We start from the raw sequence: 27,301 nt of genomic DNA, 5'->3' as shown, positions 1-27,301 counted from the left end.
ACAGATGTCTTTTCTTAGTGAACTCATATGATGACAAGTGGTAAGCTTCTGTATATTTTAAAAAATCCAGATGTGGGCTCTGCTCTTGTCTAGTTGATAAGTGTTTCCAATTGCTCTTGGATTTTCTCATGCTTTCCATAGTATGATTTTTCACATTTATATATATGACACAATATAAATATGTTGAACAAATAAGTGTATGGAGGCAATTAGGCAAATAAATTCTGGTCTACCTGGGTAGCCTTTTAAATTTCTGTTCATAATAAATAGCTCCTGAAAGCCAACGTGTCATTCCTGCCTGTGCTACACTTTCAAAATCATAGTTCTAGAAAGTCTGTGTCATGGATGTCATTTCTGAGTTTGTCTTTTAGCATCCATTCTTCCCAATTGTCCAAAGGAACTAGACACCTGGTTCATCCTCCAGTGACCCAACTTCTCTTTCAGCTCCTCAAATGATGAAATATCTTACAAAGAAATACTTACTGACTAATTAATGAAAAAGTGTATATTCAATTATTTGTAAATTTTTATTTTGTCAACTCCCGTGTCCTGTTATCCACCTACAACTTAAGAAATTCACTTGAATGCCTTCTGTAACTTTTAAAATTCATTCACCATTCATTCTGTCTTTCATTTATTGGTGCATGCCTTCTGGTTTAGGCACTATGCTAGTTGCTGGAGATACAAAGGCAGTTGAGACGTAGCCAGGGTACTCAGGAAATGCAGTCTAACAGAAGCAACACATGAAAACAAATCACTATAATACAAACCAGTAAGTGTATGTGTGTTTATGCCCATCAATTTGTTTATTTAAATATCTCTACTTGTTCATGGAAAGGCAAGTAACATTTCCCAAAGTGAGTTCTATTGAAAAAGGTTTCTATTATCAGCTAATTTGGGGAAATAAACACACTAAGTCCTCCTTTTGGAGGTTCATAATGCATACCACCATATTATAATAAATATTCTGAGAGATCCTACTGTAAAGAAATCTATTTCACTTTGTTTATGTTAGTTTTTCCCAAATTTGCTTGAATACCCACCACATTTTTCATGGTGCACATGTTAACATCCTGTGAAATATTAACATGCCATGGGCCATCAATTTGGGAAATGAACTGATTAACATTTGGAACAGCTTGGTACATGCCCTCCTGTTATAAAAGATAAAAAGATAAGTAGTCCCTTATACATAGAAGAGATGTTTATTAGTCAGGACTCCTCAGAAACAACCAGGAGAAAACTAACTCAAACTAGCATAGGCAGAAAAGGGAGTGAATTGATTCACACGATTGGGTGTCTGGGAATGGGTCTTGCCTCGGGGACTCAAACGGCATCTTTGGGTTCCTCTCACTCTCTTTCTACACTTTTACTCTGTACCTGTTTGTACTGATATGGATTTCCTCATGGGTCTGAGCTGGTGGGAGGAGGAGGCATGGCCACAAGCAGCTCCTGGCTTAATTATATCATTCTAGCTTAGTGACCTCAGAGAGGAGAGAGAGCTTTTCTGCATCGTTATCCATATATAAATCCCCAGGGAAAGATTCTGATTGCCTCAGCTGATGTCATGTGCTCACTGAAGTCTAATCATCATGGTCGTATTTGTAATGTACTATTAGTAGCCAATTCTGGTCACATATAAACCCCTAATACCAGGAAAGGGTGAATTCTCTGATTAAAGACTTCAACAAACCTCTACGGAATAAGGAGGGGCAGCTCGAAGGGAGTTGATGTTACTAGGTTGACGCTAGAGGATAAAAAACAACAGATGTCTACCACAGTGTGGCCTAATTATTAAAATCTAAATTTGACCATAATAGGCCCTGGTATCCAATTACTGCCAGAAAGCAAGGATAAAAAAGAAATAACTATTCTAATATTAAAGTCATTGTTTTCAGAAGACATCTCCTAATTTGTTTTTTTAATTTTATTATTTTATTGAGGTCATAATAGTTTATAACACTATGAAATTTCAGGCATATAATATTATTTATCAGACACCATATATATGTGCCCCTTTACTCCTTTTGCCCACCCCCCAACCACCTTCCCCTCTGAGAACCACTAATCTGCTCTCTTTGTCCATGTGTTTGTTTATCTTCCACACATGAGTGAAATCATGTGGTGTTTGTCTTTCTCTGTCTGGCTTATTTTGCTTAACATCACACCCTCAGGGTCAATCCATGTTGTTGCAAATGGGACAATTTTGTCTTTTTATGGCTGAGTAGTATTCCATTGTATATATACACTACATCTTCTTTATCCAGTCATCAGTTGATGGTCACTTGGGTTGCTTCCATGTCTTGGTTATTGTGAATAATGCTTCAGTGAACATAGGGGTGCATAAGTCTCTTTGAATTGTTGATTTCAAGTTCTTTGGATAAATACCAAGTAGTGGGATGGCTGGGTTGTGTGGTATTTCTATTTCTCATTTTTTGAGAAATCTCCATACTGTTTTCCATAGCGCCTGCACTAGTTTGCATTCCCAACAGCAGTGTATGAGAGTTCTCTTTTCTCCACACCCTCTCCAACATTTGTTATTTTTTAACTTGGAAATTATAGCCATTTTAACAGGTGTAAGGTGATATCTCATTGTGGTTTTGATTTGCATTCCCTAATGATTAGTGATGTTGAACATCTTTTCACGTGCCTGTTGACCATCTATATATCTTCTTTGAAAAAATGTCTGTTCATATCCTTTGCCCATTTTTTGATTGGGTTGTTTTTGTTATTGTTGTTGAATTCTTTATATATTTTGGAACATCTTCTAATTTATAAAATGATTATAGCTAGTAATCCCATAGGTTATGAGCTAAGTTAGTTGTTTAAGAACAGAATAGATTTTCTTGGCTCCAAGAAGTTGTATTGCTCAAAGGGATACATTCTCTGAGTGCTTACCTTAGATTTTTAAGAAGCTGAATTGACTAATTCTACTATAAATATTTCAGGCTAAAATTGTTGTGGCCGTGTTATAAGCTATTAAGCATTGGGAACTTAATTGTCTGTCTTTGGATTGGAGCAAACCCAAACTAATTGACTAGGCAGAATCTTGGCCCTGTCCATTGTACCTGTGGTACCATGGTGGCTCATCCCTAAGAGGATGTGGGGAGGCCTTCCAACCTTCTATTTAGGCATGTGTCATTAGGTTTGTTCCTATGTTTTCACAAAACGATATCAACTCTATACCAAACTCAGATGCCAATGAAAGCAGAAGCTCTGCATTTAACTATCAATGTAATATAGTTACACTGAGGTCAATCCTCAAATCACATAAAGAAAATATAAAATAAAAGATAAAGGATTTAGGGCTTTGAAGAAGGTGGAGGCTGCAGATATTCATGCCTGGATTGTAGTTGGAGTCAGATTTCCCAGGAGATGTTTTTAAATTGAGAAAAGAAGGGCTTCGTGTTGGAACCTTGGGTGGACAGATGGGGAGAAGCCGGTAAAAGACAAGGACGACAAGCAGTTAGCGAGATAGGAGGCACACTTCAAGAAGGAGGTGGTCATCAGTACCAGACATTGTAGACAGGGCAAGCTGGAGGAGCTCTAAAAGAAGCCTCTGAAGTTGCCATTTGGAGTCTCTGGTGACATTTGGGAGAACAGTCTCCATAGAGTGGAGGGGGCAGCAGCCAGACTGCAGGGGTTTTGGACTAAATGAGAAGTGAAGAACTGAAGACAGAAAGTATGACTTCTTTATTTAAGAAATTCTTCAGTCAAGGGAAAAGAGAAAGAGGATAGTAGATGAAAAGGGAGTCAGAGTTGAGAAATACATTTTTTCTCCTATTTGAAGACGTTTGTTTGCAGAGGAAAAAGAACCATGGAGGGAAGAGAGAGAAAGACTAAAGAAACAGGAAAGGAAGACACTCATTTCTGGAGCAAGATCCTGAAGACAAGTAGGTTTATGAGATTAAAAGCCCAAATTTAAGAAGCAAAGGATGAATGAAGATGAGCCTTGACAAGATTGGAAGTGAGCAAAGCATGTTGGGGAAATGAATCTCAGTGGCCTTTTCTTTTCAGAAAGGTAGGAGGTGAGATGTTCTGCTAAGAAAGAATTAAGTGTGAGGTAAAAACTCAAGGAGACTGTCAAGTATCTAGGGGTAAATAAAATGATACTGGAGGTGTGTTGAATGTCCAGTTAAGGTTCAACCTCACAAATATGTAATAGGTTCAACAAGGAATTGGACTGCGAATTGGCAGGGCAGGTGTGGAAAGAAAAGAAGACAAGAGAATTGAAGGATACTAGTGATAACTCTTTTGAAGAGATAGACCCAGGGATTTGAAGCTGGGAAAAGAATGAAGTAAAGTCTGATTGTGTCTCATAGCCCAGAAGAAAAAGAAGAGGTAGAATGACAGTAAACTTCATCGGGAAGATTTAGCACGGTGTCTGGTACGTTGTTGTTGCTAGTGCAGTTAAGTCGATTCCGACCCTCAGTGACCCTGTGTACAGCAGAGCAGAACCTTGCCTGTTCCTTTTGCTCCATCCTCTCACCTTCCAGCATTGTATCAGGCAATTCTCTGCTGCTATTCATAGAGTTTTCATGGCCATTTTTTTTTTTTTATTTGAAGTGGGTGGACAGGTCCTTCTTCCTAGTCTGGTTTAGTCTGGAAGCTCTGCTGAAACCTGTCCACCATGGGTGACCCTACTGGTATTTGAAAAACTGGTGGTGTAGCTTTCAGCATCATGGCAACACACAACCACCACAGTATGACAACCAACAGATGGGTGGTGTGGTTCCCTGACCAGGAAATGAACCAGGGCCAGTGGTGAGAGAGCCGAATCTTAACGCTAGACTGCCAGGGCTGGCTGCTTGGTACATAGTACACAATTAATAAATATTGTTGAAAAATGGAGAGCTTAATAAGCTAAAGTAGCAGGTTGAGTAAGGTTAAATGAGTGAGAATGTAAGGATAAGAGGTTGGCAGGCAATCCATCCTTAGAGTTGTGCAGTTCACAACCTTTATCAGTGTATGTGGTGACCCTAGACACTGGAATCAGAACAGAATCCCTCAGTTAAAGATTTCGGCAGGGGAACAGTTCTAGGTGATGCTAAGCTCCAAGTTTGGTGTAAGGTGTAGGCTGTTGAAGCAGGGGAGAAGTGAATGCCGTTGGGCGTCAAGGAACTGTAAGGGTGGAACTTTGAATAACTCTTAGCAATGTTGGGCAGTGACCTGGGCAGCCAGTAGTTGAGTCCAAGAACCCTATTAGCAAGAGGATAGTCTAATCCCAAAGTCAATGGGCAAAACTTTTCTGGAATTGTCGCTGGGGAGCCAGGAAAATACCTCCTCCCTCAACTATTTTAAAGGATAGCAATGGAAGTAGTATCACTGGGGAAGCACTGGTTTTCAAACAAGGAAACTTTTGCAAGGAACAGCTAAGAGTGGAGTGATATGGGCTGTAGGCTCCAGTGGAGGGAGTATTTTATCACTAATTTGGTTTAGATTTTCTGGTGCATGGTGATTTTAAAAAAAAGACAGGCTTTTATTATTGTTTTCAATTCTCTATAGACAATGTATCTCTTATTGTCTACACCCCAGTTTTGAAAGGCTATTGGAAAGGGATAGTCTAGGAAAATTTTAAGGATATCTGAGGATGTAAAAGGATTACTGAAAGCTAGATGGAAAAGGTTAGGAATAGTTCAAACTGACTAAGATAAATAAATTTTGGCAGAAATGAGTTTCTGCACTAATTTGGGGAAAGGGCTAATATGATATTTGCAATGATCTTCTGGTAACTCTCTCCTCACATCTTGTCCTGTCTTCAGCTCTGGACTCCCAGGTTTAAGTCCTTGTTTCACAACTGTTTCTATCTCTGCACTTGCAACTCAAGAGAACTCAAATGGCTAGGCTGGAACTGATTACAACCAACAGGACATGTACTTCACTCTCATTTATGTGTTTTCACTTACAGTATGATAAAATAGCCACCCCCTTGGAGCTATAAGAACTATTCCCAAAGGAAGTGGCTCATATCTCCTTTTCAAGGCTGAAATGCTTTCAAGTTATTTCTTCCTTCTTTGATTTTACTGAATAGATCCTCTAAATATTGCCAGTAGCCTGAGGTTTTCAACTGTAATCAGGATACACCAGTGTTTTGTCCACTGAAGGGTAAGAAAGAGGTTCCGTAACAGCCATCATTGCAACTGCCCATCACCAATACTGACTCGAGCCTGAGAGGGCCACTGTCGCTGAGAGAAACTGTCGTCCATGTGTGCTGGGGCCATTGAGGGGGGGGGCGGTGTCTGTTTGAAAGATTCTGCTCTTGAATGTCAGTAGCACCAAAGTAGGTATTTCTAGTTTGAATCAATCCTGAGGCATGTAACTGTGATGTTTACTATGTGCAAACAGAAATAAGCCCTGTCTAGGAAGTAATTTTTACTTGGTTTTATCTTGATAACAATAGTCAGGTAGAGTTCCTCTAATCTGAATATTTATCTATGCTGTAGTTCTCAAACTGTGGTCCCCAGAACAACAAAATTAGCATCACCTGGAAACTGGTTAGAAATTTAGATTTTTGGAGCCTGCCTCACTGCTACTGGATCCGAAACTGTGGAGGTGGTTAAGTAACCTGTGCTTTTTTTTTCAATTGAGGTAACATTGGTTTACAACATTACATAAATTTCAGGTGTACATCATTATATTTCCACTTCTGTATCGCCTACATCGTGTTCATCACCAAAAGTCTAGTTGAATCAGTCATTTTTCAAATGTGCCCCTTTACCCCTTTCGCCCTCTTCCCTCCCAACGCTCCCCCGCCCAATAACCACCAATCTATTCTCCATATCTATGTGTTTGTTTGGTGCTGTTTTTGTTGTTTTGTCTTCCACATATGAGTGAAAACATATGGTATTTGGCTTTTTCCATCTAACTTAGTTTTCTTAGCGTAATACCCTCAAGATCCATCTATATTATCCCAAAAGGCAAGATTTCATCTTTTTTTATAGCTGAGTAGTATTCTGTCATGTATGTATGTATTGTGTATGTGGTATGACATATACCACATCTCTTTATCCATTCGTCTGTTGATGGGCACTTAGGTTGTTTCCAAGTCTTGGCTACTGTGAGTAATGCTGCAGTGAACATAGGGGTGCATATATTTTTATATATTTTTTTGAATTAGTGTTTTCATGTTCTTTAGATAAATACCCAGAAGTGGAATAGCTAGATCATATGGTAGTTCTATTTGTAACTTTTTGAGGAAGCTCCATGCTGTTTTCCATAGTGGCTGCACTGTTTTACGTTCCCACCAGCAGTGTATGGGAGGGGTCCCTTTTCTTCACATCCTCTCCAACAAATGTTATTTCTTGTCTTTTTAATGGGTGTGAGGTGATATCTCATTGTGGTTTTGATTAGCATTTCCCTAATAATTAGTGATATTGAACATCTTTTCGTGTGCCTGTTGGCCATCTGTATACCTTCTTTGAAAAAATGTTTGTTCAGATCTTCTGCCCATTCTATAATTGCGTTTTGGTGTTGTTGTTGTTGAGTTGTATGAGTTCTTTATATATTTTGGATATCAGATATATAATTTGCAAACATCTTCTCCTAATTGGTAGGTTGTCTTTTCGTTTTGTTGATGGTTTCTTCTGCTATGCAGAAGCTTTTTAGTTTGATATAGTTCCATTTGTTTATTTTTTCTTTTGTTTCCCTTGCCTGAGGAGACATATTCAAAAAGATACTCCTAAGACAGATGTCAAAGAGTGTACTGCCTAATAAGACAAGGATGACCAATTTCATCACTCTTGTTCAACACAGTATTGGAAATCCTAGCCATAAAAATTAGACAGGAAAAAGAAAAGGGGTTCAAATTTAAAAGGAAGAAGTAAAACTGTCACTACTTGCAGATGGCATGATTTTATATATAGGAAACCCTAAAGACTCCACCGAAAACACTATTGGAAATAATAAACAAATACAGTAAAGCTGCAGGGTCCAAAAATCAAGAAACAAAAATTAGTGGCATTTCTATCACTAACAATGAAATAGCAGAAAGAGAAATCAAGAATACAATCCCATATACAATTGCAACAAAAAGTATGAAATACTTAGGAATAAATTTAACCAAGGAGGTGAAAGACTTGTACACTGAAAACTATAAAACGTTGTTGAAGGACATTGAAGAAGACACAAGACATGGAAAGATATTCTGTGCTCATGGATTAGAAGAATTAACATAGTTAAAATGTTCAAACCACCTAAAGCAATCTACAGGTTCAATGCAAGCCTATTATAGTCCCATTGACATATTTCACAAAAATAGAAAAAAGAATCCTATAATTTATATGGACCAATCTGTGCTTTAACAAGCCCTCCAAGTGATTCTGATGTTAGCTCAAGGTAGAGAGAACCACTGGGCCAGGTGGTGTTGGTTCTTAGCTTGGGCTGCACATTAGAATCATCTGGGGGAACTTTTAACAAAATACTAATGCTTGGGCCCCACCCCCAGATTCTGATGTAATTAGTTTGGCATGTTGCCTTGGCAATAGAAGTTTTTATAAGTTCCACTGGTGCTCATGACAGTCACAGTTGAGATCCATTGTTCTATAGCAATTAAGATGGGGCTCTCTAATTTAGGACTTTGTGATAAGTTCAAAAATAATTTATTAAGAACAAGGTTATGCATTTTATTAGAGTGTTAATTGAGGCATGCTTATATGTAACAACCCACAAATGGTGGAAGACTTAAAAGAGCGGGGATCTTTTTTGTCTGGTTTTTATTTTTCATTGTTGTATCTTGAGCACTATTGGTACACAGTTGGTGCTTAAATAACTATATGTTGACTCATCGAATTAATCAATTAAAAAACTGAGTTCCAATAAAAACTTGGCCTGACACCTCACAAAGAAACCAGTAAGCACTCTGAGCTGGAAGAATAGGCACTGTTTGGGGCTGGAGTGGGCTCATCGCCTCCTGGTTCTCCGGATTCTCTGTGAATTCTCTTTGTTCTAGTCCCACGCGGATCTGTACCAGGATGTCACTGCCTTGTATCAGGACTCACATTATATGTGCAGAAATTGGCCTCTGCCCGCGCTTTTAGCCAGAATCCGCATTGAGTAGAGCCTCATTCTCCATATCGTTAGAGGGGTTATACCCTCCGACGTGAGCACCCCTTATGTTATTCTCCTTCTTTTCTCTGGGCCTGCTTTTCCCCGCCCATCCCCCATCCCCCCACCTTTGGCCAGGTGCTGCCTCCTGGCCTGCCTGTCTTTTGATCTGCACTTTCTTCTCTGTTGGAGTACTCTATAGCTAATGGGGGTTCTCTCTGCCTGGGAGGAAGAACAACATTCTGAGTAGGTGTGAGCCAAAAATGGATTTCCCAGAAGGCTGAAACACCTCTGGCAGTAGCACCTTCGTTTGACATGTGCCTGTTTAAAGATTTCTTGTTCAATATTGAGTAAGCCACATGACCTAAACTCGAAGTAGCAAGTTTGTTTGTAAACTGCCTTTAGTTTGTAGGGCAGATTACTTCTCTGACACAGTTTTGGGGAAAGTTCAATACTGGTTAGAGTACCCTAATTGAGACACGTCTTTATGCTGTTTTATTTATTGCTTGGCTTTCTTAAAAAATTGTAGAATCTGATGCTATCGATTATCTTCAAAAGTCTTTTTTACCCCCCATGGTTGCTGTAGCTTCTTTTTAGACTGAAGTTTCTCAGGGTTCCAGATAGGAGGGAGGTCAAGATTTTGCACTTAATATTTTGCCCAGTTCTTACTGAATTTCCACTGAAGCAACGCGAGGCCATTTGAACTAAAGTTCAAGGTGTTTCCAAACCATTTGCATTTGTGTACTCACCTCTTAGAGTACAGTAAACACATAAAAAGTCCCCAATGATACATCCGTTCTCCAGTTCTACATGAAAGCTGCCTGTCCTTTCAACTACACTCAGGCCTGGAGGCTTAAATAAAATCCTTTTCAGATTATTGTTAATGCTGTGCCTGATTCGGCAGCAGCTGTTGCTTTTGAACAATATAAGGCTTCTCCTCCCCCAAGAGAAGACGAAAATGCCTCTTGTACAGCACTTTCAACCTTTGTAGACCCAGGCAGCGTAAAACACTGAGAGATGAAGCTGGGATTCCTGTTTGTGAATTCAGAGCACAACTTAAAGACTATTGAGTTTAGCCACTTCCTGACATTGGCTTTCATAGCAAGAGTTTAATTTGGAGAAAATCTGCTACCTCAAATGGCTAAAGGTATTTATGTGGAATATTTTCCAAATGATTGACTTGACTGTGTTGCTGTTTTCTTTCCCCATGAATATGTGAGTATCTGACTTTCCCCCAGGGGTGTTTCTGCATCACTTCTCTTTTGGCAAAGACATTTTTTCTATCCAGGGAGGGAAAAGAAAGGCATCAAGAGTTTCCCCTTTTGAAGTGAATTATTTGAGTTTAAACCATATCATCTGTAGAAATGAAGAATTTGCATGTGTCCTGTGTTTTCTTAAATTTTCCAAAGGGAAATCCTCAGGGTAGTCAGAGTAATATTGATTATCACTCTGGAGCCAGTGCAACTGTGATCAGCTCTATGCTTCCTCCAGCACCACTCCATTTCTCTCCACCTCATTTGCATCCATCTTACTGAAAGGGTTGTCTCCTCTCCCGTTGTTACTTCCTTGACCCCCACTCTCTCTTCAGCTACCTCTCTACTGACTGTTCTTGTCAAGATCACCAATGACTCCCTATTATTTAATCCAACGATTACTTTGGATTATAATTTATCTTTCTGTAGCATTTGACATTGCTGATCCCATTTCCCTTAGCTTCTTTGGCACCATTTCTCCTCATCCTCCTAGATAGTTTCCTCTTCTTCTGTCCCTGTCTTAAATATTATTTCCTTGGGAATCAATCCTAGGCCCACCTACTTCTCTTCTTACTCTGTACTTTCTCCCTGATTGATATCATCTACCCCATGGCCTCAATTCCTTGCCATTGGTAAAGATTCCCCATCTATTTCTCCAGCCTAGATCTTGTGAAGGCAGGTCTATGTCCAAACTGAACCTAGTTCCTTCTCTTCCCTGTTTCTCTTTCTAAGTTGCCAGTTTCAGTGAGAGACACCATCATTCACAACGCAAGACAGGAGCCTTAACTTCTTCCTCTCTATATCTCTTCCCATAAAATAAACTAACAATTATGATTTATTCAATTTTCTACATAGATTTTGAATCTATGTCTTCTCCTTACCTCCTTCTGGAACCCCTCCCTCTGCCCTAGTTCAGGAAACCATCCATTTGCATCTGGACACCTCTGGTCTTGCCTCCTTAAATCCATCCTCCATATTACAGGAGTGATTTTTCAGATTACCACATTTTCCTTATCAAAGGCCTTCATGCTTGCAAAGACTCCACAATCTGGCTCTCCTTGCCTCTCCAGCCTCACTTCTTGGCATCCCCACTTTGCATTATTCATTTTTGGTCATAGAGTTTCTTTCAGTTCTTCAAGCATACTGGGCTCTCTCGTCTCTGGGTTTTCATACGCTATTTTTTTCCGCCTGGGACATTCTTTCTATTCTCTCTCCCTCTGGAGAATTCCTGCTCCTTTTTCGGATCTGAAATTCAGAGCACTTCCTCTTTAGTGCTCTTCTGAATGTCCCAAGTCTGGCAAAGGTGCTTCACCCATGGCCTCTGCCCTATTGTCCCATCAAAGCAAGAGCCACCCTATGTCATAATTGCCTGTCTTTGTATCCCCATTAGATTGTCAGTTCTGTGAGGACAGGAGCTTGTCTCCTGTGTTCAAATTTTATCTCCAGCACAATGATTGATGCATAGCAGGTGCTCAATAAATATTTGTTAAATGATTGAAAGAGTCTCAAAGAAATGCACAAGCCAGCCTTCTTTATCACACAGGTACAAATGCTTTACGCTCATTTGCAATTTCCTTCTCACTAGTCAAGCTTCCCTGACTGGAACAGCTATTACTTTCCCACAAAGCAGACAAAACTTTGTTGCAGACAAAGCAACCTATATATCCCAAAGGAAGAGAAACTTTCCAAAGGTTCTGAGAATTAGCATATGGTAATTGTCAAATCCCAGGATATCTTTTAATTGAACCTGCACAGTAGTTCACTTAGCTTGTATTCAGTGCTTAAATTGAGTAGAACCTCATTAGGGAGGTTGTGTCATGCCTTAGCGAAAGTGGAGAGAATGAGAAATACTGCTTTCCATGACACAGAGGCTTGGGAAAAAGGGAGCAATCTGGTCCAAGGGCTCTTTCATCTGTGTGTCTGACTCTACTGAGTCCTCTTATGGGAGATGATGGGGAGGACATCCATGACCATCAAAGGAGTTTGGGATTTTCCTTCTAAATCCCATTCGGGGTTTTGTCTTCCACGAAGATCTGCAGTATCCTTCCCTCCTTTCCTCTCCTTGTGCTTCTTCTTCAATAGGAGCCTCAGGAGCAACTCATTTTTTTTTTTTCTTGCTGAGGAAGATTTACCCTGAACTAACATCTGTTGCTAGTCTTCCTCTATTTTCTATGTGAGCCATCCATCACAGCATGGCCACTGATAGACAAGTGGTGTACGTCTGCACCTGGGGACAGAACCTGGGCTGCTGAAGCAAAGTGCACCAAACTTCACCACTAGGCCACTGGGGCTGGCGTAGGAGCGACCCAGTTTTAAAGAGTTCTCCTCCCCGGGAGCAGATCTTCCTGAGGGGACCGTGTGACCGCCAGGCTCAGCCTGCAACTACTTCCCTGGGCTTCTCTCTCTCTCGTCGGCAATTCACTCACTCTGTTCTAACCACTCTGAACTCTTCCCTTCTCAGGGCTGTGACTAGGTGAGGCAAGCGACGTGCCCAGGGGCCAAAATTTAAGAAGTCCCCCACTCTCAGATGCCACCCCTGCACTTATATGAACCTGAGTGTGAGTGCCTCCATTGAATCACCCCATCCTGGCTCTCTCTGCCAGGAAAGCCAGCCTCCCCTCAGCCGTCCTGCCTTCTTGCCTCTCCAAACCTAATCCTCGAGACCCAGCTGAGATGCTGCCTCCTCCCTAAGCTCTTGCTCAGGCCTACCAGTCTTCCCACAGCCCGGCAAGTAGTTCTCTCACCTTTCTGCACATTCTCCTGCACATTCTCAGTAGACCTTATTTATACCTCTCTGAAGGCACCATAAAACTCGTTTACTTCTTACTCTTGTCTTTTTGTCTCTGTTAAACTATAGACTTCTTAAAGAAAGTCTTTTTTTCAGTGTGCTCACAATATCTAGCACAGAGTTTGGCACACAGTAGTATTCATAAGTCTGTGAAGTGAGTGGAGTGATCAAGGGGAGAAGAGGGAAGAGCCCAGTGGTTATTGCATGGGTGTGGGAGGGTGAGGGGTAGGCATGGGCCCTGGGGCCAGACTGCCTAGCTTTGCTCTCTGGCTCTGTCTCTTCCTGGGCATGAGAACTTAGACAAGTTACATCACCTGTCTATGCCTCCATTTCTTCATCTTTAAAATGGGATCGATAACAGTACCCCAACACAGGCTTGTTGTGAAGTCTAAATGAGCTAAAACATGTAAGGCACTTACACAGAGCTAATGCAGAGCGAACCCCTCAGTAAATGTCAGAATTCAGAAATAAAAATGGTCTAGTGAAGGCACAGCCAAAGAAAATGCAGGTGTGCATGCTAAAGGCAAAACACATTTGTGACCAATGTCATAAAGAAAGTCCAATCTAAACCGTCACTGATGGAAGACAGAAGCACTGGCCTCATATTCTCTTGAGAACCCAGGTGCCTACTTTTTTGGAAAACATAATCTCGTCTCTATAATTCAATAGAGGAATTGCTTGGGCAAGAATATGATAAGGGAGGCTGCCCAAAAAAGGCAGCAGAGGAGGGCCAAATGAGCTTGGGGGTATTAAAATGTGCCCTGTCTTGATATCTGCTGATTTAAGGGGGGTGGAAACCTAATGCTAAGGGAAAGGCATGTTTTTGCTGCCATCTACAGTCAAAGTGCAATTTTTAAAGTTTCTTCACACACACACACACACACACACACACACACCCACCCAGAAAGGGCATTCTTGACAAAATGAGTGACAATGTGGATAAAGTTTGGTTTAAATTCTAGTAATTGAGATAATTTGAGAATATTATTATAGTGTTTTATTTGCTATTTTTTTCTAAAAGTATATATGTTTAATCAGCAATATAGCTTTTTGAACATCTCAAATTGTGTTAAAACCTCATGAGAAGTCTGCTATAAAAGCTCACTTACTAGTGACACTGTCATCTGTTGGAGTGGCTTAGCTGCAGCTGTGGCAGCCGATGGACGGTTTGAGAGTTAATACAATATGTTCAAAGAAGAAAAAGATGGATTGGATTTTACCCCATGTTATCCTGCCCCCTGACCTGCAGTTCTCTGTTTGTTATTATAATTATTGTAAATTGCATTTTATACAAGTGTCTTTTATTATTTGGACATGAGAAATCAACCAAAAGCACGTAAAAACAAAACATGACAGCGATGTCACCTCTGAGATGCCTTCTGCCCCTATGCTCCTATCTATATAATCTCCAAGATTATGATGTTTTCCCAACCTCCCTGTGCATTATTTTTAAAGGGTTAAATATAGACAAGAATTATTGGAAAAGCGTTTGATGGAGAAAAAAGAAGTGGCCCTTCAAGAAGCACACGAAGAAGAAGAGAGACAGAGGCGGCTAGAAGCCCTCAGGAAACAGGTGTTTTTAATTTAGAAATTTTCATGGGTGGTTTAAAAAAATGTCTCTAAGTGCTCTTAATAACATTATTACTAGGGCTTAGTTCACGACATCTGCTATATAAAATGTAACTTTTCCAAATTGGGACACTGATCTTCATTCCTGGGAGCAGTAAGATTTATGTTGAACCATTTCCAGTTTCTTAGTATATTAAAAGAACTTTATCAGCACCTTTTAAAAAGCTCTCCCAAGATTTAAATGCATCCATATTACCTCTAGTTTATTAGCTGAATAGTATCCATTTACAGTGGTGAAACTCTGCATCAAGGAGGATTTTACTCTCCTCAAAAAACCTGGTGAGGCTTGAGCAAGATAATCCTCTTTGGGGTAGGAACCTCTGGTTGGAAATATCCCACAGTCAACAAACATGTTAGAGACCACTTTTAATACAATTTTTGTGGAGAAACAAAAGCCTCCCATTGCTTTGCCTAGTAAAAGTAGGCAAAGGTTTGGAAACTTGACAGTAGATGGCAAGAGCAGGAATTTAAGAACTTGGGAAATGTGATAAAACAGTTTTACTTGGTCGTTTTTCAGTTTTTAAACCTGTAAGTGATTAGCTCAACTCATAAGCTCTGAAGTTGTCACTGACACCCTTTCCCAGCTGATCCGAAATGACTGTGTGGTTTCTCTTCTATGCCAGTGGAGGAGACAGAGACTCTTGGATAAGACCTTGGCCTCTGGTATCCTTCAAACCTGGTACAACCTGGTTCACTACTTCCTGACAGAGGAAACTCAAATCTTTTACTTAACCTCCCTGAGCTTCATTTGCTCCTCTTATAAATGGGAATAATAATAATAGTACCTGCCTCATGGGTCTGTAGTAATGTGTGTTCACAGTCTTTGAATATTTACTAAGTATAAAGCCCTGTTCTAAATGCTGTTAGGTTTTACCTCATATAATCTTTACAACAACCCTATGATGTGGTTATTATTAATATTCCTCTTTTATAGAAGAGAAAACTGAGGAGGCACAGAGGTTCCCCAAAGTCACACAGCTAGTAAATGTCAGACTAGAGTCAAAGCAAGGAAGTCTAGTTAAATGAGATAATATAGAGAAAATGTAAATCCATACAACTATTATATCATCATCTTTGATAAAATTATAGAAATAAATTCAAAGCATAGGAATATAAGTCCTGGTCATTCTAGATCAACATAACTTAAATTATTCAATCATTAGCAAATAATTATGTACCATAGTTTTATGGGGAAAAAACAACGTCACAATTGCTAAACACATTCTTGTTCAAAATATAACTTTGATAACTACAGAGTCCATATGATTAGAATTCTTTCTATCTGTGAACCCTTTGAAAGAGGAAATATCTGTGCCCTTTATCTGTAACCAGTGTTTAGAACTATGGTATAAGACATTTTGGCTAGGAAACTTATAATAATTAAAGTATGTTCAAACCCCAGTCATGTCATTCTAGTTTCAAAATGGCATTAAAATGCCATTTTTTAAATGCTAATTCTTGACTTTAGGAATTAACAGGCAGGTGTTACTAATGGTGCATATAATTTACAAAATTAGTGGCTTTTCATTAGGATTCAGGTTTGAATGATTTCACTTGTCACAAAGGACAAGGGCATTTGGGTTAAAATGACTCTGCAGTTTTTCAGTAGAAGGGGGAACAATGGTTTATAACAGTCCCTGGACTGTTGCCTTGTACAATGGAAATTCACCCACCTTACCCAATAATGCCAACACACTCAACTTTACCCCCAAATGATATGTCCTAGATTCAGATTAATCAGATTAAGCTTTCTAGAAAGCTTCATGGGGTTGTTAGCATGGCCATAGATCGATAGTGGTTAAAAATTAATGTTTTTTACTTTTGGTTACTTTCAAAGTGATTGAATATGCAGATTTTTCTGTACGAGATTTCCTATGATTTTGTATCAGAAAGATAATTTTTTTTTCCTGAGGAAGATTTGCCCTGGGTTAATATCTGCTGCCAGTCTTCCTCTTTGGTATGTGAGCCACCACCACAGCATGGCCACTGACAGACAAGTGGTATAGGTCTGCGCCTGGGAACCAAACCCTAGCCGCTGAAGCAGAGCATACCAAACTTAACCACCAGGCCAGCAGGGCTGGCCCGAAGAAAGATAAATTTTTATCTAAATTTAATCATAAGTGTAATTATTCAATCATTAGCAAGGAATTATGTATCACGGCTTTTTAATATTATGTTTTGTTTTTAAACCATTAACTCCTTTGTGGATCTCTAGGACTGGCCTGGTTTAATATTGTTTCTGCCCTCGTTCTTAGGTCTTATGTTTAATAAAATTTCTTAACTTTAATGGACATTAAACATTATTGTTACCCAGAAGTATTTAGCTTGTATCTTGTTCCAAGTAGCCATGCTTTTTCTTCTTTTAGGTTGCTATTGTCGCTCAATTTGACCCTGTTAGAATGATGTCAGATACAATGGCATCAAAAGCAAAGATGGGTATTGGAATTGAAGAAGAATTTACTCTTCAAAGGCCACTTTTCACATTGAATACATACAATGAACAGCAGGTAAATGAGAATTAGCGTGATTGATGCCAAAGCCATGCTTATGATAAGAAGAACTGTAGAAGTGTTTTAGGTTACATAAATATTTTCAATACTTACAACTGAATACAATGCATATTAGCATAATTTTTGCTTCTAAATGATAGCACATTACTGCATAATTCTTAATATTATAGAATCATTGATAGGTGACCATAGAACAGTTTGTCTGAAATGTTATAAATCTGTCATTGAAAATTATACGAAATTTTACTTTAAAGCTGCATTAATGTTGTATTTTATTGTTGAAATATTTCTCTATCATATTCAGAATTTGTTTGAATTCATAACATAAATCCTATTAAAGAAACAACTCACGATTCTGATAAGACACAGCAGAGGGAAGCTTTCAGAAATGAAAATGAACAGAAGATAATGCATCAGAGCTAATGATAAAATAAAACATTTTCTGTGGAAAAAGTATTAAGGGGTCATTTAACCATTTCTAGGAACTTCTGATTCATCTTAGTCTGTTCCTATAACTGAGAAGGGGTTTTAAAAAGATTTTTTAGATAGATGCATGGAACTGGGAAAGAAGGACAGATGAATGAAAGGATATCACCGAAATTAAGGGAGAAAGTGGTGGTTAATTTTACAAACCTAAGGAGAGAAGCTAAATTCTTATTTCATTATTTAAAAAGCAGGAAACCCCATCCGTTGATCCACTGACAGATAAATCACGTGTGCCACTACTGTGTGCTGCATACTTTGCTAGGGAGTAAAAGGATGAACAATTTGTTTATTAATTGGAGAAATATTTATGGGACATTTACTCCATCTGGCACTGTGCAGTTATAGTACCTGTCTGCGTGGAAGACAAGATAGATTTGTCCTGTAAACAAGAACAAGGTAGACTTGTCCTGTTTGGAGGAAGTGAGCAGGGAGCTGGGTTGGGAGGGAGAGTAGCGTGTATGGGAATAATGCCCCTCGGGGTGGGGGGGTGGGGATCACCTCCACAGTGGAGGTGTGAGGGCTGCAGAGGCATGAGGAAGGGAATGAACGCTTACCTGTGACTGACAACCTCAGAGAACATGTCAAAGAGGAAACGAAGCTACCTCTTTGTCCAGGATTTTTGGCAGCAGTAACAAAATTCATTCCAGATAATTTAAGCTAAAAACAAAAAAAATAGGTCAGGGGAAAGGGGTGGGCGTAGGGAGAGGGATTAACTATAAGGAAGCAAGGGTGTCTTCAGAAGCCAAATTGGGGAGGGCAGCTGGGGCCTGCAAAGCTGGAAAGCTCTCAGGTACCTGGGCTGAGGAGATACAGGTTTCACCAAGCAGAAGAGGGTGGAAAGAGGCCCTTTCTAGTGAAGACACCTTACTCTGGTGTCTTGAGTGTAAGGTCCCTGACAAGGGTGGGTGCTGGGAGATGAGACTGAAAACATCGCTAGGGTCAGACTGAAAAATATAGTAGGTCTTACTTGCTGAGACATTTGACCTTTATCTTTTGAGCAGAGATAAGACTTTGAAGCAGGTCAATCATGTAACCAGATTTATGTTTTAGTAAAATGTCCTAAATGGAAAATTAGGAGGGGTGTGGGGTATGGCCAGATCTTTTTAAGATGGCAGAGCCCTAATAGAAGTGGAGGCAGGGGCATGAATGGCTCTGGCTGAGAGGAGGACGGGAGAATGAAAGTGAGGAGAATTCTAGGCTAGGTAGCAAGTGATCCTGAGAAAAGCCTGCATTTTGAATTCAAATCTACATCCACTATTTACAGGCTGTGTGAACTTGTGTAAGCTATTAACATCTTTATGTCTTCTTTTCTTCATCTGTAAAATAATAATTTGCAAAGTTCTTGTGAGGATTAGGATAAAAAATGTCAACTGCCCAGAATATTCCTGGCATCTAGTAGTAATTCAGTAAATTATAGTCATTAGGTGGGGCTGCCATTAACCATATAGGAATAAAGAAGAAAAAACAGACTTAGGGAGAGAAATTGTTTTGTTTCTGTCATGTTTAGGGTTAAGAAGTCTAGTACACATTTACAAGAAACCCATTGGCTGCCTCTGGGGGGGAGGATTGGGGATGTGGAGGTCAGCACGCAAGGGAGATCTCCATTTCACTTGATATCTATTTAAAAAATTAGAATAATGAAACCGTTTTAAACCTCACAGTCCTGGAGCTGAGAAGAGAGGTGAATCCTGGAGATAATTAGGGGGCCAACAGCATGCAGGTGGGGCCTGAATCCTTGGAAGTGGTTGAGAGTGACAAGGGAGACCGCATTGGAGCAGCAGAGAGCAGAAACCTAGGGCTAAGGCTCAGCTATGTTGCTTCTCAGACACAAATCTCTATTATTCTTGACTCATACGCGCCATGGCCCCAGTCCCTGTATCTGATCCGTTGCCAAGTTCTGTTGATTCTTCCCTCATAGTGTTTCTGACAGTTCTCTCTTTCTTACTACCAGCCAAGTTTAGGCATTTATTACTTCATGTCTAGACAATTGTGGTAGACTCCTAACCACTCTCCCTGCCTCCATCTCTTCTTCCCCTGCCACCTTAATTTACCCTGAACTTACAATCAGATCCATTTTCTTATGAAGTGACAATGATTACGTTACTTCCCTGCTAAATGCAGAAACAAACAATCTCAGGAGCTGCCCAGACTCCTTGGCCTTCAAGCCTTTGGAGTTCAAGTTCCAGTCTTGGAAGTCCCAGTGTTCCCCAGGACTCTACCCAAACTACCCTGATCCCAGATTGACCTATTTCACCTCTGAGTTTGCATGTGCCTTCCTTCCTTGCTCCATCTCTCTTCCTCCTCGCTCTGCTTTACAGAAGAATAAGTTGGACCTTACAGTTAGCTCAAGGGCTCCTTCTTACCTGAGACCATCCGAGTTTCCCTGGCACCAGGAGCTGTTCCTCTGTGTTCTGCTGCTCTTGGAGCATCTGTCACATGTTGCCATGAACTGTAGTTATCTGTGTACATTCCTATTACCTCTATTAGGTTAAGAGCTCCTTGAAGGAGGGGCTGCTTTCAACAGCGTGTTATCCCATCCTCTAGAGGGACTTCAAGTCCATGTGAAATGCTTCATTAGCTGAAATACATATGTGGCCACCTTCTTATCATTGCCAACAGGGTCTGTTGATATTTAATTTTCATAGAAGGAGGAATAAATTCCAATCAGCTATAAATGAAAACAGAAATTGAACTACTCATATGTCTATTCCCACTTAGAATCAAATTGATGGGGATTCTTTCTAGTTCTGCTTGAAATAGAAATCTATCCTTGGAAGAAAAGTTCTATTGATTTTGTTTTTCAAGTGGTGACCATGTGTTTAAACTTAATTTACATACTGCCAAATGATGGAGAAATTAAAATGTCTGTTTAAAGACAGATGCACAAGATTGTAGTTGAGATTTACTTTATTTTAACCAATGATTGTCTGTATTTTATAATTCCAGCTATTGATAAATAATGTATCAATGATGGGACTGAAAGTAAGCTTCTTTCACTCTTTTAATAATTTTAATGTGTTGTATTTTGACTAATGTAGTATACAATATTCTATACATCTTATTTGGAAACCTCTGATATACTGAAAAGTGATAGTGTCAAAAAGGTTTGGACACTTTCAGTAAAAATAACCGGAATATAGACTCTGTATAAAAAGAGTTCATTGTCATCTAGTCATCTACCCAGCAAAAACAAATTATATAGCTTGGGGAAATATGAAACTAATTGATAAAATTTACTTTAGTTCAATGAATTGCTATTTATTTAAATTGTATTTTATTTCTACAGATAATTTCTGACCCTAGACTTCGTTTTGAGTTAGCACTTCGAGAAGCTGGACTTCATAAAACATTTTACGCCAAAGAGATATTACCAAAAATCAATCCTCAAAAACCCCCAAGAAAGGACATGGAGTCTACCATATTTAAAATCTAGAGCTCATCCTCAAATCCTATTATACATAAACAGGATTTTTTCTTTGACTACATTTGTATGGATAACAATAATTACTACTTTCTAAAATTCTTTACAATATCTGACATAGAAATCATAGCATCAATTAAAACAACTTTGCCTTTCTTTTGAGTCTTAGAATTTTATGCACTATTTTCAATATCTTTGTTATATTTAATAGTACTAAATTCTCCAAGACTGTGGAACTTAATTATGACATGTATAGTACATATATTATCATTTAGTAAATAGTGTTTTGGAGGTTGCGTTATCCCATGAAAAGAGCTCAAAATAACCATTTGTGAGAATTATAATTTCTGTTGCTCCTACCTGCTAGCATTCATTTCTGCGTGTTATTTCAGAATTTGACTTTTTAATTATGGAAGCTTCATTATCATTAATACTTCTATTATTTCTTGATTATTATAAGAGGAGACTCAACCTTTCTCTAAATTTAGAAACCAATTTTGTACACCATGTTTACTGCAAACCAATCATCCAAACAATTTCATTTTGCAAATTAGCACATAAGAATAAATTAGAAACTAGAAATTGCATTTCAAGCATGGCAATATCTATTCTGGCTTAGAAAAAATGTATTTTTGTGGTTGTTTAGGAGGACTTTTAAAATTTATAATATTTAGAATGCTATCAACAGTTCCACGTTATCTATTAAATATCTAGATAGTTTTGTAGAAAGAAAGTGTTTCAAATAAAACTCAAGCATAAAGTTTTTGCTATTTCTAAAAAGTGGTCATTTAATCAGAATAGCAGCTCAGTGTTGTTGAAAGTTGCCATTGTTCCTGTTAAGAAGATTAACCCCCTTTGTCTCTCCATTCCAGCTCCCTGCCATTTCCCACCCACCTCCAGCTCAGAGGTTGCAGTCTCCATACAGTTACTGAAGTAATGCAAAAAAAGACAAAGACCAGTCTGACTGATAGAATCTTTGGCTTTATGATCGTTCCCAACATGATGGGAACAAAGAATGCAAGAAGCCCAGCTCATCAGAGTAAACCTTTAGAAAAGATTCTATGGGCAGAACCCCTTATCTGTATTCCAAAGTTCATTATAATACCCTCCCAGTTCAGTCTGTCCCATCATCACAATATCTCATAACAGAAGAGGAGGAAGGAGTCTTCAACAAGATTCAGGGAGTAGTGAGCATTAGCATCTATCTTGAGGGTGTCTCCCAGGGTCACAGGCTCTTTTATGGGCTCTCAATTTACTTGACATGAAGCCTGAGACCATAAGACATGAAAATCCTGCTCTGTCAGAGCACGTCCTCTCTAAGTGGCAAGACTCTGATGCTGCTCAGAGTGCACGGGTCCTTCCCAACATCAGCATCGGCACTGATATCCAGGAGATCTCACTCAAATTCCAACTGAATATCATCCCTTTCACGCTTTCCCAACAGTCAAGACAAGTAGTTGATGATGCACAGCAGGAGGTAGTGCTGCCATTTGAGAACTGCAGAGAGTTGTGGTTATGATGAAAACATTAGTTGAGATTTGGGCAGCAGCCTAGCTGTTGGTTATGCCCAGACTCAAACCTTATTGATTTTCTTTCTTTTTAAAAATAGTACTAATAATAGTTAGCTATTCAATGAGCACAAACTGTGTGCTCAGTGCCATGTATGTACTTTACATATAATATCTTATTTGACCATCATAACAACCTTATGAAATTGTCATCCCTCTATTATAGATAAGGAAATAGGCTCTGAAAGGTAAAATAATATGACCTAGATCAGTTGTTTTTCAAAATGTAAGTCATTAAATCATTAAATTCAGTGTAAGTCATTGAATTTAGTGAGTCCTGACCAGCATTTTTCAAAGGAAACAAAATAAATCTGAATTCCAAATGGCAAATAAACATCAAAAGATGGAAATACCAATTAAAACCCCCAATGAAATATCAATACACACCCACCAGATTGGCAACCATACCAAGAAATCTAAAAATACCAAGTAGTGATGATACAGAACAATGGGAAGCACTCACTGGTGGTGGGAGTGTTAGCTGGAAAAGTTTGGACTTATTTGGTAAAGTTGAAAGTGTTCAGACACTTTGGTCCAGCAATCCTACTCCTAGATATATGCCCTTGAGAAGCCCCTGCATCCTCATGTAAGGAGACATAGAGTGGGATTCCAAATGAAAACAAGCCAAATGTTCATCAACAGTAGGAAGGAGATAAAAATTGTGGTAATTCATATACGGAATTGCATATAGCAATGAAAGTGAAAAAAAATCAACATAGGCATAATATTTAGTGAAAGGAGCTAGAAGCAAAGGTATAAATACTGTGTTGTATTTCATTTATCTGAAGCACAAAAATAGGCCAAACTAACTTATAATGTTTAGGGATGCATACATGCAAGGCGAAACAATAGAGGAAAACAAGAAAATGATTAACACTAAAATCGAGGTAATGATTACCTCTTGGGGACAGGGAGGGAGATGGGGGCAGGGGCTTCCAACTTAATGGAAATGCTTTATTGCCTAACTAGGGCAGTGATTATAGGATGTTTCTAATTATTCTTTAAAGTGTACATAAGTGTTTTATATACTATTATATGTCAATGCCATAAATTCCCAATAAACTGAAAAAAGAATATTAAGAAAGCAAATTATTAAAAGTATAATGTCTTAGGATGAGTGCATTAGAAATAAACGTTTTAGCTAGTTTCTGATTTAATATGTCTAATTTACAGGAGTTTCTGAGGTAGCAAGGGCAGTCCTTGCTTGTGAGTCATATTTACCCTGCATAGGATAGGCTCCCCCTTATTTTCCTCCCCCCAGCCCTGTGCTCTGCTTCACTTAGGCTCTTGCCAGGCTAGTTCGTCAGGTAGGCTTAAAAAAAGAAAGAAGAGAGTATGTACCTAATAGTTATAAGCACTGTGCTGTGAAATTTGATTTCACTTATCCATTTGTATGTGTATAGTGGGTCACAACAAAATTGTATTTCTTAATGGGTAATGATCCAGAAAAACTGGAAACCACTATCCTCAGTCCCATGGTTAATAAATGGTATAGCCTGATTCAACTCCACATCTCTGAGGATGATGGGTGTATCTCAAACTGAATGGAAAGAATGTAATTCTTGTAAGGTGGGAAGTCCTTTTTGTCCCCACTACCAAATCTGCAAATACACCCAAGTCTGCACTTACCCTCTGTTTCCTCTAGCAGAAGGAGCAACTCTCTGTCTCTCAAACACCAATCCTTCCGTGTGTGTTTTGGGTTTCATGCTCTCAACTCCACAAGAATTTCTTAGTTTTGGATATGCTCTTTCTCTCCTGTATCTTCAAGCTCTTCCTCAGCATACACAAATACTTGAATAAATCCACTTTAAAAATCAATCTCCCTTAACCCCTCATTCTTCTCTAGCTACCAGGCTATTTCTCTGCTCCTCTTCTCAGGTAAACTTCTGGAAAGAGTTGCCTGTAGATAGATGTTCGATGTCTCCTCTTCTCCCTTCCCAGTCACTGTCATTCACTCTGATTTAGCTTTACCCTCATGCTCCCTGATGCTGCTCTCAGCAAGGTCACCGAGGAACCATGCTCACAAACTTGGCGACCACTTTCAGTCTTCGTCTTACTGACTTCCTAGCAGCATGTAACTGAAGTGACATCTGCCTCATTTAGAACATGCTCTTCTCCTGGCTTCTACGACACCGACCTGCTTTACCTCCTGCTTCTTTAGATGCTCCTTGATCTCCTTTGCTGACTCCTTCATTTCTATCCATCTCTAAGCGTTGGAGAGCCCTGGGATTGGACCTTTCAGCTCCATCTTTGTTGTTAAATCACCCAAGGGAAGATCCTTACACACGGTACTTTCATTTTAGCTTTTAAATTAGATCTTTTGACTGTCTTTTGATCTACAGGCCTCCTCCTCTATCCTTTTTCCTCCCTTGAAATTTGTTTATTAAAATATTATTTGTTTATTTGTTGAATAAATAAACGTGCAGAATTTGCTGTGTTGGATTTTGCTGACTGTACCCTCTTGGTGTAGTTTCATTGTTCCTCTGCCCTCTGGTCTTTGTGTTTGCTGTAAAGCGATAGTTGAGTTTAGAGGCTTTATCAGATTCAGGGTCTTTTTTTTTTCAAGATGCCTTAATTGTGGTGTTGTGTTCTCTCATCAGGATACATACATTACCTGCTTGAACTTATTTTCTGAAATTTTAGCTTCCACTAATTCTCAATACCTAGATCCATTAATTGGTTATGGATTGTGTAGTAGAAATACCATAACTCAATCACTCCTTTTATTAGCTGGAAAGCCTTATATAAAGAAAAATTTCTCTCTTCTAGTATTTGGTGGTATAAGCTAAATATGTGAGTCTTTTTCCTGCTTAACTTAAATCAGTTTTCAAAATAATGAGTTGGTTTTCTAACATACTTCAAAGGTGATTAGTTTTGTAGTATCTTTACGTAGTCGTGAATTTAAATATATTTGACTTTTCGATCTATTGAAGTATTGTCCTTATCAATGCTCAGATGATCTTCTTGCCCAATGGAAGTTCTTCAGTTTGGCTCCTGAGTTCTTTTAAGACAATATAGTAGACTTGATAACGTCCTTACTATTCCAGTTATCTATGCTTTTTAACAAAACTTGGTAGTTCGAGACTGCAATGTTTTAATACCTCTCATGTTTCTGTGTGTTGACTGAGTTTTACTGTATGGTTCTAGCTTGGAATTTATATTAATTTTATATTACTCCTGTAACAAATTACTACAAACTTAGTGGCTTAAACAGTACAAATTTATTATTTTATTGTTCTGAAGGTCGTAAGTCTGAATTAGGTCTTGTTGGGCTAAAATCAAGATGCTGACAGGGCTGCATTCCTGTCTGCGGACTCTGGTGGAAGAGAATCTGTTTCCTTGCCTTTTCCAGCTGCTAGAGGCTGCCCACATTCGTTGGCCCATGGCCCGATTTTTTGTCTTCAAAACCAGCAATGGCAAGTCTAGTTCTTCTCACATTGCATCACTCCATACTCCTCATCTGCCTCCCTCTTCCACTGTTAAGGATTCTTGTGATGAAATTGGGCCCGCACTAATAATCCAGGATGTTCTTCCTATTTTAAGATCAGCTGGTGAGCAACGTTAATTCCATAAACAACCTTAATACCCCTTTGCCATGTAAAATAACGTGTTCACAGGTTCTAGGGATTAGAGAAATGAACATTTTTTGGTCTACCACAGGGTCTTTTCGGTGCTTACAGTCAAATGCTAGTTGGAGCTACGGTCATCTGTAGGCTCAACTTGGCTGGATAACCAAGAAGACTCACTTCCATGGCTGGCAGTTGATGCTGTTTGTTGGCTGGGAGCTCAGCTGAAGTTGCCAACTGGACCACCTACATGTGACTTCTCTGTAGAGCTTGGCCTTTTCATAGAATGGTGGCTGGGTTTCAAGATACAATTTTTCAAGAGCAAACATTCTAAGAGGCAGAAGGTGCAAGGTGCCAGATCAGTTAACATCTACTGCTGGAACTAGCATGGTATCTCTTCCTCCATATTCTATTCATCAAAGCAATCAAGAGGGTTGAGAAATAAACTCCACTTCTTGATGGGGTACAGCAATGGCAAGGTCACACTCCAGAAGAGTATGTGAAATGGGAGATATTATTATAGCCATCTTTGGAAATCTGTCTCATTTGTTATCTGGCATGACAAGATGTTCCAGGCTCATTTTGAACATTTATTTTCCTGATCTGGAATGAGCCTTTTCTCTAAGAAGCCCTGGTTCTTTTTAGTGGAAAACTATATTTCAAGACCAAAGTTTGGATGTTAAGGATTCTCATTGCTCCTTGGTTGATCTTCATTTCTAAGTCTTTTCAATGAGTATGGCTGGAAAACACACACACCCCATATCTATCTCTCTATATTTATATCTATATCTATATATATCTACAGACACACATACATGCACACATATATACACACACACACACACACACACAAAACGACACACACGTACATATATACATAACGATGTTTTGTTCAATGATGGACTGCATATACAATGGTGATCCCACAAGATTAGTACCATATAGCCTAGGTATGTAGTTGGCTATGCCATCTAGGTTTATGTAAGTACACTCTATGATGTTTGCACAATGACGAAATCACCTAATGACTCATTTCTC

At 39.1% G+C, this 27,301-nt stretch overlaps 1 protein-coding gene across 14 annotated transcripts in view; it reads left to right on the top strand.

Annotated features, from left to right (window-relative positions):
* CCDC148 (coiled-coil domain containing 148) overlaps positions 1 to 25,536 on the top strand; it is a 232,524-nt gene extending 206,988 nt beyond the window's left edge. For 5 of the 14 annotated variants that reach the window (XM_070579895.1, XM_070579893.1, XM_070579894.1 and 2 more), the window contains 3 exons: positions 14,539 to 14,656; positions 17,079 to 17,219; positions 20,995 to 25,536. In XM_070579895.1, the coding sequence (XP_070435996.1) occupies positions 14,539 to 14,656; positions 17,079 to 17,219; positions 20,995 to 21,141 (406 nt within the window). In that variant the 3' untranslated portion in view covers positions 21,142 to 25,536. The remainder of the gene's footprint in view (positions 1 to 14,538; positions 14,657 to 17,078; positions 17,220 to 20,994) is intronic. The other 9 variants (XM_070579882.1, XM_070579887.1, XM_070579886.1 and 6 more) reach the window with 3 other exon arrangements.
* Positions 25,537 to 27,301: the final 1,765 nt, after the last annotated feature.

The sequence above is a fragment of the Equus przewalskii genome, chromosome 17 (genome assembly GCF_037783145.1).
Source record: "Equus przewalskii isolate Varuska chromosome 17, EquPr2, whole genome shotgun sequence".
Classification (NCBI taxonomy): Eukaryota; Metazoa; Chordata; class Mammalia; order Perissodactyla; family Equidae; genus Equus; species Equus przewalskii.
Note: the sequence above shows the minus strand (reverse complement) of the source record. Positions and strands in the feature narration are given on the sequence as shown.